The 16,162-nt window shown below is 36.6% G+C and overlaps 1 protein-coding gene across 2 annotated transcripts in view; it reads right to left on the minus strand.

Moving 5' to 3' along the window:
- Nucleotides 1–16,162, minus strand: part of ZNF407 (zinc finger protein 407) — a 334,044-nt gene that overhangs the window by 195,498 nt on the left and 122,384 nt on the right. For both annotated transcript variants that reach the window (XM_063165163.1, XM_063165169.1), the window contains exon 4: nt 6,707–6,781. In XM_063165163.1, the coding sequence (XP_063021233.1) occupies nt 6,707–6,781 (75 nt within the window). The remainder of the gene's footprint in view (nt 1–6,706; nt 6,782–16,162) is intronic.

Here is a 16,162-nt window from a genome sequence, read left to right on the forward strand (position 1 = left end):
GTCAACTTTTTTTTTTAAATGTTATAGCACTGAGGAGGTGAATTTAGAATGGCAGTCATGGAACTGTTCACTCCAGAACATGTCTCTCCAGCATTTTCTTTCCACCTTGAGGTGCTGAAACTTAAGTAAACCTGGATAAACAAACATTCATATTTAATAATTATGCAGCTGTTTTGGCTGCAGAAAAGTAGTTCTGATGGTGTCATAACTTGATGCAAGAATTATGAAGTGTGTGGCTAAAAAGTAGAAAGAAAGCTTCTACCATCAGTCAAATACAGCATTTGCCACAGAACTTCTGTTTTCACTTCCAAAGTTTACAAAATACTCCTCTTGATTATTCAGAATGTATGGAAAATATTTCATTGCAGAATAGTCAAGAGATTATGTTTCCATTTCCTTTTTAGTAGTCTCAAAAAATATTTCTGTTGCATTATATAGACTGATCAAAATCATGGTACCACCCAAGACATGGAACATTTCACATCTATAAATGTCACAACATACCACTCTCAAAGTGTAACACAGACTGCAGAGTTGTCTGGAGAGGTCCCTTGCTACCAGTCCCATGCAGGTAAAAAGGGATCTAGAGATATATTGCCATCCTAATCCTTACCCTCTTGACCTACACAGTTGCCTTACACAGTGGAAGCAGCAAGCTGGGGCACGCGACTGGAACAATTTACTTTCAGCTGACTGCATCAGAGGAGAGATCAGTTTGCAGCTTACAACGTTTTGGCTGATGGCATGCAACAAGGGACTGTGTTTTCCTGGGAAACAAACCATTGTGAAATAAAGCTGGTGCTTTCAGCAGCTACCCACACTGTCTTCCACAGATTCACCAACAATGTTAGCATACTCTTGCTAATGGAAAAAATAACCTATGCTCTAGACAGTACTTGATTGTTTATGAATATGATATCATCATTTATATCTTGTTATGATGCTTCAAATTAGCCAAAGGTGCTCACTGTGAACAGCATGAATCCCATTGGGTTCTCCCTCTATTTCCTAACCATAGCAGCTAAGCCTTCACAACAGGAAGACTGCTGCTGACTACAGAAATTTCCAAAACATCTCACATACCTAGCAATTAAAATAAACCTACTTCAGTTTGTCCTTCCTTCTGAACTAAACTCTAATATTGCCAGGATTTGATAAGAAGAACAAATAATGAGTCGTAGGAAAATAACTTAATTCTTTTACAGTCCTTCACTTGTTATTTTTCTTTCAGAAAAGATGCTGAAGTCATCACTTGTCTTTTTGATAGCAGTCTTCCAAAGTATAAATGTCTGCCTAGTCTTCATTTCTTTGTAGTAAAGCAAATGCATATGCGTGTACAGACAACAAGCCACGAGGAAAGCTGTGAATTTTCAGCACATCTTCTACTTCCAGCACCTAAGGAATCACAAGTGGCTTCCTTATGTTCCTTGGTCAGCCACAGACAGAGAAAAACACTCAGGCAGCAAGTGATTATGGAGCCTGTACCTATGGAACCTGTTCCACACTCTGACATAGTATAGCACCAGACAAGAGCTGAACACCAAAGAGAAATACTGCTTCCAAAGGTCTGATAAGCCTCCAAAACATGGAAAGCTGAGCATGCATCTCAGTCAAAACTTCAGCTCCCCAAACACTGCTTGAGTCCTTCACACACACACATCCTCTCATCACAAACTTCCAAACAGTAACTATTTCAAGAAAAAGCTACATTTCTTTCCTTAGCGCTTTTCCAAAGTATGATTATGCAACTGTCCAAGACCCTTTTAAAGCAAAATGCAGGAAATAATCAATTAAATAAAGCTTTCCATTCCTATCCAGTTAATCTTAGTAGTTGGGTTTCAGTTGAAAACTCCAACTCATTTGCAAGAAGCAGTAAAAGGTGATGACAAAGCTAGCAGGCAAGACTCAGCAAACCACCTCTCTGGTATTCCAGGTAGCCTCTTGTCCAGTGGATCCATGTGTACTGCCAGTGCTTCTAACTGGAAACCCTTCTGTGAGACAGCCACATACAGAACTCATTCCTTCAGAACACGAGCAGGTTATTTTATTACAAAATGATTACATACTAACCCTTACCCTCTTGACCTGCACAGTTGACTTATGCAGCGGAAGCAGAAAGCTGGGATGTATGACTGGAACAACTTCCTTTCATATGGATGTATGGCACATCACTTTGTGACTTTTGCCACTTGTTTACCCAAAATTACCTGTAACATCAAACTGGACCTTTTTACTTTGCAGGGGTAGCATTGCCCAAAACAGGTGTAACAAATAGTTACTATCACAAATTTCTCTACTCAAAGAAAGAAAAATGTTTCAAGAGAAGAATTAACAGTTCAGTTAAATAAAAGAGGGTTGTACTGATGAACTTGATACACTTCTAGTTTTACATTCAAAATGGAAATATTGGGACACAGCAGCTGATTACAAGACAGTTTTCTCAATAATATACAGAACATCAACCCTGAGTTCATTTTCCCTGGCTACCTTTCTTTCAGACTTCAACAATCCCTTCCACTGATATACTTACAGTCTTGTCTATTTCATGATATTTACATATTAGTAGAATTTAATATTCAAAAATTTAGATGGGCTTATGCAAGCGCATGAAACAACTGGCAACCTAGGAACTTCCTCTTTTTACTTCAAAGTGCAAAAAATACACAAATTTTAGAAGTATGTTATATTCCAAAATTATTTGACAAAGCATCTCAAATATATTTAGGTTGTTATTACACAGTAGTAGGTATTTACCTACAGCTCTTGCTCTCAAGTTGAAATCACTATACAGTTTTTTCAATCAATCAAGATAATTTCAAAATCATATGATCTTCATATGATGTTGCTAGCACTGTAACAATGATCCCATTCTTAAAGCACATGAACAATACCAGAACCTTCCAAAATTAAATATATACTTTAATGACCTTTACAGGAATTGTTTTATAATAGATACTCCAATTCAGTGACTGATTTTGCTACTAGTAACTTTATTCATTCATATATGAATGATTCTATTTTATTCAATGGGATTACTCATATGTAAAGTTATTTCAGAGGCAACTCATAATTTAAAATTCATAAGGAAGATGAGGTAATTAAGCAACTATAAAGGCTTTTCTATGGCTTTTTCTTTGTAAATGAATTCTTTAAACAGATAGATAGAACTCTAGTTAAGAAAGTATCATAAACTAAAAAATGTATATTTTACAGTACTAATGGTGTCTCTAAAAAATCTTTAAAGAGTATTTATGTGTATTTTTCATTTAAAAAATTCTAAATCCAGAGTTGTACTTAACAGTGGCAGAATTTATTCTCACTGATGAATTACTTAGTGAATTTATTTTTATTTTCTTGCTCATATTTTTATGTGTGCGTATGTGTAAATCTTAATAGTGAAACATCTCTTTGTTCTGTGTTTTGACACAATTTACAAGTACAGTAATGATGTAACAGAAATTAGAACTTGGCACCACTAACATCACCGATGCACTCACCTTGTCCCCAACCACAATGTCTACTAGGCACAATAAAGGTGTAGCCAAAGATTTATCCTGCCAATAAGATATAGTTATAGGTCCCATGAAGATTACTGACACTGAAGTACCAAATATGTACTGGCCTTGGACTTAGCAGATAACATGCCAGTTTTGAGACACATTCAAGTTGACAATAAATCAGTATCACAGTTCCAATAACAAGAAAATATACCTTAGAGAAATTTTTTTTCTGTTAAAACATTCAATTTTTGAGTTAGCTATTAAATTGCAATGATCATAATGGACTAGGCAGTAGGGGGGTTTGTGTCTGAAAGTGCAAACATTTTACTACAAGTTTATTTTTTAAAAACTTATGTGATTTTCAACTGTACAGTATTTTCCCTTTAAATCAATTCTGTCTTTTAAAAAAGAAAATAACCCAAACAAAAGATGTTTCAGCAGCAATTTCATTATGAGTTACACTCGTTTTCTGTATCTGCCCATGCAAACACCTCCACAGCCTCCATAACTCCTCCCTTTTGTGCATCAAAAAAACCAACAGTGATGGAAAGCTACAGAGGGCAAGGTGCATAAGTTAAGTACTCCTTACTGAATTGTAAATGTAAATTTTCCTCTCCCTTTCAGAACTATCTCTATGCTTACCACCAGCAATTGGATTCTAAGAAGTTTGTATAAAGGGCCTCAATTTCTTGGAATGTATGGGTTATAACCGTTTTTTTCAAGCACCCTTTTGAACTTCTTTTCAATTTTCTGTTTTTGATGATAGTCATGCTGACAACTTTTTTTGGTCCATCAAATTCTGTAGTACAATTACATGAATTTACTTTTAATAAATTACCATCTTTGCATATATCAGTCAAACCATGAAGACTAAACACTTGCAAATAAAATGCATTATTAATTTAATTGTCACAGCCTATTTAGCTAGCTTCTATTAGTATTTGCTATAATATGCAATGTATCAGAGGGCAGAATCAAATTCAAAACATAAAGAATAAACTGATTATATTGTCCTAGAGAAATTAAAAAATAGCAAGCTTGCAAAATTATAATCAAGGCATTAATGTTTTACATAGGTAAGAAAACTACGTAACTTAATTTGTAATATGTTTATGCCCAGAGTGATGGTTTAACATGCAGAAGAAGGATTTCTTTGGTTCCTAAAGCCATTAACAGGCATCAAACTTTCTCATAATAGAACAGGAAAGGTGGAAAGAAAAGCAACAATGGTTTGGTATTTACTGCAGTAGTTCACGTGGCTTAAACATGCCCCATCCACAGTGAGGGACTGCTACTAGAAATTTATATTGTTGTTGTAGCTCTGCCACTACTGTTTGATGCTGCTCTACATTAAGCTGAAGTGCCACCTGAAAAGGTATTGTGGAAAAGAAATACTCCAAAGATGGATGAAGAAATTGCAAAAGAAGAGGGCATGAAGTAATTTCCAATTCCACCTGCCTGTGCTGGAGGCAAAGCCTGGCCAGCCATGCCAGCAGGCAGGGCAGGGAGGCTGCAGGCCTCAGCAGGGCTCCTCTGCTCCTTGGGCAGCCAGAGCCTGTAAACCTGCCACCCTCCTCCTCCTCCTCCTCGTGCTGTGCTGGCCAGCCAGCCAGAAAGCCCTGAAGGAATACAGGAAGAAATGGGGAAAACGGCCAGACCCGAGAGACCTTCCGAACAAAACACTCAAAGAAAAGCCAGCAACAACTGATTTACTTCATAGCATCCTGCTTGTTTAGGAATTCATTTCAAGATGATCATCACTAAAGATATGCCTCTCAGACTAAGATAAATATATTGTATGTATCCTTCATTGTGCACATATTCACTAGGATGATGCAAGTTAGCTCTATGTTGTATTTATGGTGAGTGTACAGTAAGTATCCCCTTGTAAAAGAATATATTGGTATTGAATACTTCCAGTTATAAAATAAGCCACCAGAGCAAAACACTTTTTCTAATTGTTGTGCTTGGACAAGAGATAACCAAAATAAACTTTATTATGATATCTGCTTTGATGAAACTGTAGCTGTTTTTTCAATGCATCGCTGTGTATTTTAGATTAAATAGAATATCTCAAAACTCTTGAATAATCACATGGTAGGGAAATTCTGGTCAAGACCTTTGTAGAGGAAATCTTAAAAATAAAAGCACTACCTAAATCAGTGCTAAGTCAAGCTAAAACATATATGGGGTGTTAATTAAAAACCCTCCTCTTAGGTTCCTCCATGATTAAAGCATGACAAACTTGTGAGGAATGGGTCTAATTGACCACAATTTCCACTGTCTTTAACAAGAAATGAACATGGCTCAGAAAGAGCTTTGCTGTGCTCTCCTACAGCTCCTATAACTTATTTTCCTCTTTTTTCATATCAAAACCAAAAAATACACTTTATTTATGAAAGCCTGCCCCCAAAGAATGAGTTACAAGGCAGTAATACTTGAAACAGTATCAAGTATCCAGCAATGAACACCTCCATCTACCCAGGCTGAAAGAGAATATGAGATCTTTTAGCTACCCAAAACACATCAATTTTCTAGTTGGCCCAAAGATTCAGTGAAATAGCAATAGCTAAGCCACAATGTGCCAAATAAATCTCAAGCAAAATCTGTTTATCTGCAAACACAGTGCCATTGAGTTTGTAAAACACAGTTATATTTTAAACCATATAAAAAAATAACCTGCTTGCAAACAAAGTTGGAGAGTAAGTAGCTGTGTACAGATTGAAAAAATAAATTAATTCATTTTAAAAATAGTGAAAATGCCAAATCTCCCTTCCTGCCCAAGAACACTTGAGGAAACTTTCTTTTTGATTTCTCTATGGCTATGACCTCTTCAAAAGTAATTTTATAAACCTATGAGCATCAAGGCCAGGAAGAACAGAACAAAAAAGGAAAAGAAAACCAAAAAACCCCAAACATTTGATTTTGCACTGAGAGGCACATTTCCAACTATGAAAGTTTAAAGAAAATAACATTACCTATCAAAAAAAGGCTCAAAAGCTGCAAATTCCACACCTCTTACTTGGAATTTCTTTCTACAGACACATCATAAGCACCACACAACATAAGAGCACTTAAAGATGCTGATCTCTCTTGGAGTTGAGGAAAAAATCAAGATGGCTTCATTGTGGGCAAGATAAATATTCTAGAAAAGATCTCCACATACTGTATAAGATACAATGGAAAAGAATTTTAAAGCAGTTTACCTTTCTTTAGGGGTGCCAACTCCGTGTTTGCCCAGCAAATGAGTATTCAAATGCTTCTTCATCACAAACGCCACCCTGTCAAACAAAGAGCAAATGAGAAAGATCATTTTATTTTTTTTTCTTTTTTGAGCATGCACTTGAACACATTTCATTAAAGGCAGACCTAAAAAAAAATCCTTCCTCTGCCAGGATGTGACTTAGATTGGGGAGTCCATTCTGTAACAACAGATTTCCCTCATTTTGCAATCCCTTGGCTTTTCTCTTACAAGTCCCAACCATACACCACTGGTCAAAGAAAGGAAAACCTGTTTCTGCTTCCCTTTGAAAATTAAAAACATTTCACACATTATACTGATAATACAGGCTATTTTACCTGAAGAACATTGTTTGATGTTATAAAGTAATACAGTTTTAGTTACACCTTTGAATTTATTTAAGCCTTATGGACCCATCCTGCAACCTTTCTTCATACAGGTAGTTCCATTGTTTTTCATGAGAAACATAAAAAAACAGCAAGATAAGATGCTTTAATCACTGCTTATGCCTGGTCAAACTTCATTGTATTATTAATTATTTAAAGAGATACACACAGAAACAAATTAATAGCCTTAGTTATTTTATAGCCTTGTGAAAAAAAAGGATGAAAAACGTGAAGCACATGTTCACGAATACACTATCAGCAGGAATATTGTTCAAACTGGCAAGACATTCTTCAAAGCACAAACAGCAGCAACAAAACACATACTACCTGGCATCATGTTTCTACCAAACCAAACACAGATAATTTACTTTAATTTTGGTGACATACGTAATGAAACAGATAGAAGCCTATCAAGTACTATTCTTCTGCTGATAAGACCATAACATCAATTTAATTATGTCATGTGACTGCTTCAAACAATTTAGATATCAGACTGAGGCTTTAAACTAAAATGGTTTTCTCGATAAGCAAAAATTTTACTGCTGCAACTTTCAGTGTGAAAAGGGCTTGCAAACATTTTTGTTAATTATGTATTACAGCTGTCCTTCATAAAGTTAATTACTAATAGCTGAAAGGCAATAGACTCCATTTGCATATGTACATGAAAGGCATGACATATGCAAAAATATGATTTTAATTAGCATTCCATGATATGAAGGGCTACAAATCAAACTGGCATGTTATAAGATTTTTAACATTAAACGCTGAATTCATCTGGACGTGTTTGCAGTAATGGACAATGGAAGGACTGTAAAACACCAGCACTATGGGATATAAGAGCCACAAAAGCAAAGACACAGTACTTTTCCTTTACAATTATGTAAATTTAGCTTTTCTGTGTCTGATCGTCTTTGGGCACTCGCACATTATTACAGAGAATCTCTCTTGTGCATCCCTTAAGGTGTAGGAATATAATACTGCCTTATTTAAATGATATAAATTTCCTTATTTTTTACAAAAATACATTTTAAAAGTATCCTAAATACTTTTCCCTACCCAACTTATTACTATGGCATCATAACCATTACAACTGTGAATAATCTATTACACCATTACCATCATTATTATGCAAGTGTCATCAAAATTACTGTACATAGGGAAAATCATTGTAACAAAATAAAAAAATGTATTCCAAAAAAAAACATAAGGCATACAAAATGTACTGCCTTTGCTTTTCAACAAAAATACTATTTCCACCAAGTTGTGGAAGGTACCAAACATATTTTCATTTAGTAATACCTGCATTTCCTGTTACAAACTTCCATTTTTCCCCTTCTCTAAAAGAAAAATAAACTCAGTGAAATTACTGTGAAAGGGCAATGTGCAATCAGAGAGGTAAAGGGATATTTTGCTATTTGCATGGAATATAAAGATCCCAACCAGCTACACAATATTTGCAGGGAAGCACTTTTTGGTTTCTGAGCCTATTTAGTTAAAGCTGCCACACAAAGGCTCACCATTTCATCTACCACACAACTGCAGGGGTACAGACAGACATACCTTTCTGCAAAATCAAAGACAAAGGTCTTGGTAATAACATGAAGCAGTTAATCTCACATTCTGCCTCTTCTCTGTTGCATCTATGTTCTAGCAACCATTTTGCTGCTGTTACACAGCACAAATAAAATGAACCCTGACTCAAGTTTGGGTTTCAGAAACTGCTAACATTTTAAGCTTTTCATGTAAGGCTCGAAGGCTTCAGACTTGAGGAGTGCCAAAAGCCTCAGTGCAAGTCTGGAGCACTCTGCACAGCTCAGGGCAGCTCCCCACCTTACAGAAACAGACCTTAAAAATAAAATTTCTATTTTCATAAGAAATTGAGAACAAGATTAAAAAAAATTACCAACAGAGACAGGCATTATTAAAACAAGAGGGAAAGTCCCATAACCTTGTTTAGATGCTGAGTTTGAGGACCACCCATTAAAACAAACAAACAAACAAACAAACAAACAAACAAACAAACCACAAAGAGAAACAAGTAAAAACTATTTGGTTTTGTTTACTAAATCCTGCAGGTGATTTTCAGAGAGGTGGTAGCAGTGTTTGCTGGCTTTACAAAAGAAACACAAAAATGTTTTCCATACATTCAGTAACGCTAGGTTTCGATGTAATTAATGGTTTAGTAGTAAAAAAAATAATGTGTTTATCTATGCTATTTACCTCTGCTGAGGTAAATCAGTTACTTCCAAGCTACTGCTGGAATAGACATGACTTAGCCTTGGCCTTTTAAAATAATCTTTAGAGAAGTCTGACTGGCACCTAAAAGTACTCACTGAGTGAATGCTTTCAAGATATATTGCACTGATGTATCTTCAAATCAAAAGGAATCTTTCCATCAGCAATTGAAAAGCACCAATTCAGGCTTCACCAAACTTCTCATTTCTTGTTTTTATTTCTAGTGAAAGTATAAACATTCAAATGCTAAAAACTAACTAGTTTCAGAAGCGCATAAAGAGGGAGTAGAAAAAGCCTGTCATCAAACCAACTCCACTGTTTCAAATATGTGCAAACCAGGCCGTACTAGAGGCCTGGAACCAGTTTTACAAACTCTAATCTGGACAAATTCGTCCTCCACCCAGATGAAGACAAGAAGTCCCAGCCCAGCGGCTCCCCTGTGGGTCAGGTCTCAGCAGGCAGAGATGTCCAGCCTATACATCCATTCATGGTCACTGGGAGTTCCTTTCATTTGGTAGGGAGACTATGAGAAGCCTCTTCTGAAAGTGGAACAAGGTGAGTAGGCAGGATTCCTTTTGCTGTCAGTAGCATTGTGCTGGGTTAACTTTTTTGTGATATTCAACTACTCTGGCTTCAAAACCAGCAACATCCTCAGGCATACACTGTATGTTGAAACTGCAGGATAAATTTAAGACCAATTGAAAAATTACACAGAGCTTTAGGATAGCATCCTCATTCCCTACAGACAACTTTTTGCATACAAACTATAAATAAAAATTACTTTAAATCATATGAGCACCTTTCCCAAAATAAGTTCGCAGAAGATTCTGGTTTCCTTTTAGAAGAGTTGTGGTTTGTAGGAACGTGACTGTTCATATTCCATGGCAATCCTCAAACAGTATTTGGACTCTCTCAGAATGTCTGTAACTGATTTAGGGCCTCTATAGATTTGTCTTCAGATAAAAGCACATTTTAAAGTACAAAAGAAACAAAGGGACTTCTAATTCTGGGAATAAAGAAACATATTGGACAATCTTAACTTCCACATTTTATTCTAGTGTAATACAAATTTTTCAGCATGTACAATGTTTATCATCACAGTACACAAGGAATAGGAATAATCTGTCATGTATTGTCTGTTTTCTATTTTCTCTGTGGGGAGAAAACTGTTCTCTGTGAAGTATCTTGCTTTGAGAGGAAAAAGATTCTAAGTTTTCTTATGCTTTGAATCCATAATAGCTCTTTCCCTTTGAATAAGTACATCACTGGGTTAGTGAAAAACCTAAAAAAAACCACCCAGAACCAAAAACACAACACACACACACAAACCAAAACAAGCATTCTGGGCCATAAGGCCAAAAAACCTGTTATTGCCTGCGTGTTTATCAAGTGCCTTGACCTCGGAAGGAGCTACACGTTACCTCAACCAGAAAGTCACTCGAAGCCATGGTGACAGAGCAGTCATCTTCTGACTGCACATAACTGTTGAGGAGGGCCAGCACGGGAATTTATTTTTGTGGGACTCCACAAACAAGGTATCGAGCAGCTGAAGAGCAATTTTAAATCACTTCTTAGTGGATACATTGCTCTCTGCAATTGCTCTTGGAGAATTTATCTTACAGACAACAATGTTCAATGACAGCAGAAAAGTCCAGGAGAATAACAATGAATATCTAGCCTTTATTCATATTCTCAATATCCTTTACATCTCCTTTAAACTGTCCAAAACCTCTTTATACACAAATTTAACTCTGAGAATACAGGTAAGCTAGTGCATAACCCAAGTACATAGGATGTTTTAAAAAGCTTCTTGAGAGCCTTTAAAATAACCAAAATCAAACACATAAACAAATCTAAGAACTTAGTGCTTTGTTTTAGCATAAATTTCAGGCATATAGAAAGGATAGAATGTTATACCTTGGATGAATCAGCTAGGAGATCTGACAGCATCAAGGAATAATAAGAAATAGGATCTCAAACTTTTATACATCATCACAGAATACAATGAAATAATATATTATTTTGTTCACACCAGGTTTTGTTTTCTATGATCTATGCTTGAATTTCTGTCCTTGTATGAGGCAAGAAACCAGGAAATCAAGGCAAGCTTCACAGATGATGCCAAGAAGGGGGACTGGGATATGTTCAGACAAGTAAACAACAATGTGGAGTCTATGGTTCTTACCACCTTAATGAAGTGTTCTTGTTCTTACTGTGTCTCAAAAAACACTGGAAACCCTAATTGTAGTTGAATGTGTGGTTCACATAGAGCCATGTCAACAGGGGTATCAACCAGTAGGAGAGAAAAACAGTTCAGTTTTTCAAGAGATACCAGGACGTGCATGCATTTCAGAACGTTCAATATAACTTCTATATACAATTACAGATTACTACATGCACTTCAGTTGTGCATATTCTACTCCTAAAAGTAGAACTTCTCATATTCAAATCAGCACTTAGTCAAATAGTACTTAAACAGAGTACCTGAAGTAAAAAATTTCAAGTTTTCAAATTCTCCAAATTATACTAAAAAGTTGCCACCCAAATCTTATGTCTCCACCAGGATTTATTCAGCAGGTTAACTTCAGGAATAAGAGCACAGAGGCAGATGCAGAACTGTCCAGAAAGCAATGGTTTTCTATGAACAAGTAAGCTTTTCTTTCCATGCATCAAAAGTCTAAATTCCTGAGAATTTCTTCAAGTCCATCATTTTTGGATGTTTGCTAAATCTGAAGGGTCCAGACTGGGGCTCTGATAACTCTCTTGCATGACTGCGCGCAAGGGACTCAATTTAAAAGAAAGTATCTGGCAGGGCAGAGTCTGGTGTGGAAGATATCCTGCAGTCTGAAAGGCTTCATGCCCTTTGTGACAAGATGTCAGGTTCAAGTAAATATCTGGCAGAGCGAAGTCTAATGTAGAAAACATCCACATATCTGAAAAACTTCATGCCCTCTATGACAGGACGTCAAGTCCTAGAACCCTGCACAGGAAAGATGGGGCTCTCTCCAGACTCATTTACTAGCCAAATAAAGCAGGTCTTATTACTTCCAAATAAAGGAGATGGTTATTCTTTGCAAGCTAAAAGAAAATAAAAATCAATAACGTTCTAAAAGGTTAACAAGTCATCACGCAGTCTGCGGTGCTGAGAGCGCAGTGACACGCCGCCTTCTACTCCCTGCTAACCCCATGAGTCAAAGCAGGATATGGCTGCTCTATGCTCCACCCTCACCAACGCCACTAATTAAACTGGGAAGCAACACATATCCATCCATCCACATCTTCAGGTGTGTGTAACCTGGAAGAATGGAAAATTCAAACTTCTCCTCTTGAAAAGAGAAACTAAAAGAGGGAAATGAAGACAACCTTGCCATCACTAACAAGACAAGAACCCAGATTACCATGTGAAGATATGATGGCAGTTCATAGAACCTAAAGACCAACATAACTTTGGAATTTCTGAGAACTATCAGCCTTTCTGCTTCAATTTTGTGTGGGTTTTAGGGTGTTGTTTGGATTTGGAGGGAGGACTTAAAATTTTCCATGCAACAACCCGGTATGTTTCTTAATTATTAGCTTATTTTCCATGGAGAAGTTTTGCTACTGAAGTTTAAAACCCAACATTTTCAAATGTTTTTTATGTTACTATGAAATCACCAATGCAGTGAGTACAACCTTTTCTTTTAAAAATACCTCATCTCTTTTTACTGTTACTTGTAACAACCTAGCAATGAAGCCAAGCTGTCCAAAAAATAAAGACAACAACTTGTATTATCAGAACACCTGCACACAGCTAGCACCCATGGTAGACTTGAGTATCACAGCAGCTACTGTTCCTGCCTTGCTTTGAACAGGATGACAGACAACAGGATTGTCAATGTGCTGTTCAATGACCTGCATCAATCTCAAGAATAATTTACTGCTATATCAGACAGATCATTATGGATGAGTTGCGCGCTATCAATCAATCAATCGACTGTGTTGCTCCTGCATATTCCTGCATCTATCAACCAGAAGAGAGAGACATCCCTCAACATATTCTTGTTGCTCTCTGCCACCAATCTGCTATTCTCAAGATGGCAAAGAATTATTAGCCCCACGGCCATAAAGTAGCAGCAACTGGCACAATTATCTCCTCGTACATATTCAAGCAGAAGAGATCTGGGTACAAAGAAAGAGCAAACTAAATAAAACAGAATCCTCTTCTGTTCCACTCAAGCTTGTCTTGTCATCAGAAGTTGTTGAGTTTTCTCACCATCCCACTTTTAAGAGACTTATGTTATAAAATAAACCATCCAGGACAGAAATTTAGTCTGTTATTGTGGCAAAAAAAGGAATTCACTGGCAGTATTTATATAATTTCCTCTCCCATGAGGGAGCTCACTTACCTGTGTGCCTCACCTTAAGTGACTTACTTTGTAACTGAAATCAAAAAGGTTTCCTGCAAGTTAGCTCAGGTCCATTCTGAAATTTTTAGGTTTCAAGATATTGAGTAGAAGTGTTTTATTTTAAATGCAAAAAGTACTCTTCAATGACAGCTGCAGGAATAAGCCATGTCCAACCAGCAAAAATTATTATTAACATAAAAGTGAGTAGAAATTTAAGAGTGGAACTGTGAACTTTTATATTTGAAGACACAATAACAAGTGTTAAATGTAAGTAAACAAATGACATTTGCTTTTATTTGCTTGAAGAGTAAACTTAAAATAGCTAAACTGTGGCAAAACCGTTTAAGTCAGGTGTTCCCTCTGTCAGAAAATCACCTTACAAATACATGAGAAAATTAGTACCACTACAAGAAATGTTTGTTTCAATATTCAGAGAAGTTAATGAATGTTAAGTGATAATGGTAAACAGCAGCAGTATGTAATTAGATTTCTAAACACATCTTACCAAATCACTTCTAAGCTAAAAGAATCACATGTTCTATTAATTTTCATTGGTTATTGAGCATCTGTAACTGTCACCTCTAACAGGTGTTTGGTAATCTAACAGCTGCACAAGTACTAAAAAAAAAAAAAAAAAAAAAAAAAAAAAGAAAAAAAGAAGGAGAAGAAAAAGACAGAATCACAATGTGCTTTCTCTAGCACTGCTATCAACCTCTCAAGTCTACTACAATGCAGAACCTCTTTTCCTAAAGTCTGAGATGCAATCCTAGGTTTGGTGTTCGAAGTGCCTTACATTAAAGAGAGATTAATACACATATCCAAAACCAGGACATCACGAGAAAAAACACTTGCCATGCTACATGAAGCTGCAGAAATGCTTTAAACATAAATGAATAAATGAACGCTTACATCTGTAAGCATTGTGATCCAGAATAGTGCTTTAGCAATCCTGCCACCAAGACACGACTTATATATTTTCTTTTTTCATTACTTGTATATCCAACATTCTCATATCTCTGATTCCTCCCTTATCCATTCTTTCCACTTTCTTCAGGTATTGGCTTGTCTTCCTGCTCATGACTGAGTCCATTTCCTAGCATGCTCAGGACTTCAGATAAGGAATTTGATGCAGTAGGCATCAGTTCTGCATATCATCATTTAGCATCTGGAAAGCAACAGCAGGATAAACAAGCTAATATTTGAAGGCAGAAATTGTCCAAAGTCGATTCAATCTTTTCGGTGGGTCAGGTGAACCACATCTCTAGGTGCCCTGAGAGGAGTTTTGAAATACTGGACTTTCTGCAGACAGTTTGTAAAGAGCTTCCTAGCGATCCCAACCAGCAAAGTCTGAGCCTTTTGAAAGTGCAAGAAACAGACTATAAGACTATCTCAAAATAAGGATCTTCCAATGACTTTCTACTTAAAATTAGAATTTATAGAGTGAAATAAATATATTTTAATGCCTTGCTATTCCTAAATAAAAAGTCACTTTTGATTAGCTTCTTCCTGATGGCTCAGAAATCACACAGAAGACTGAATTACCAGGTTTATGCAAAGCTTCTAGAGGAAGAGCTATCTTGAGAATGAAATTCTCCTCGTCAAAAGAATCTACTGTTGCCTGTTTTAAAGGAAATCTAAACAAAACTAAAGACAGTTGATTTGTCGACTATAAAACACATAAGGCCTGCAGTAGCAGTGCCACATAGATAACTCAGTCAATTCTGCAGCTACAGTGCCTGTGGTCTTTTGCAAAGTTGAGAGGTACCAAGAAAGGAATGAGATGAATAAATTGGTCACTATCTGATGACTGAACTGCTCAGAAGTCATACACAATCAGAAGACACACACAATTTTTATTGACAATTTCCCCACAATTTGAAATGCTGCTGGTGATAGATGGTGGCTGGAGCGAAGACTCTGCAGTCTGCTTGATCTGTGAGAGTAGTGAGAATGTTGCCCTAGGTCTTTGCCTGACATAGAAAAGCAAGTGCTGGTTGATTTGTTTATTCCTGAGACTTAAACTCAGCTGTAAAACACATCCTTTTTGCCTCACATCCAGGCATTCCACAAGACTGTTTGACTGCAGGTAGAAAGCAAATACTTCAGAATATCTTTTTGCCAAAGTAGCTGCATAAAAATAGTAAATCTATGACAGGAAGACCTAATCTGTAACCATCAGTATTACCATCCACATACACGAACCTTTAACAACAGGCTGGTGGAATCAGAACTGACTGGCTCCAGCCAAAGAAATCAAAAAGCTGTCATGTGGATCAGATCAGTCCACAAAAAATGCATCTCATACTTGTATCCCCATTAATACGTTTAAAGCACAAAGATGGTTCCATCTTTCCTTGTCCAAGGGCTCTTGGGCCTGGCCATTGCTACCTTGGGGACTAAGAACCACCTAACACT

The sequence above is a fragment of the Melospiza melodia genome, chromosome 1 (assembly GCF_035770615.1).
Source record: "Melospiza melodia melodia isolate bMelMel2 chromosome 1, bMelMel2.pri, whole genome shotgun sequence".
NCBI classification, from domain to species: domain Eukaryota; kingdom Metazoa; phylum Chordata; class Aves; order Passeriformes; family Passerellidae; genus Melospiza; species Melospiza melodia.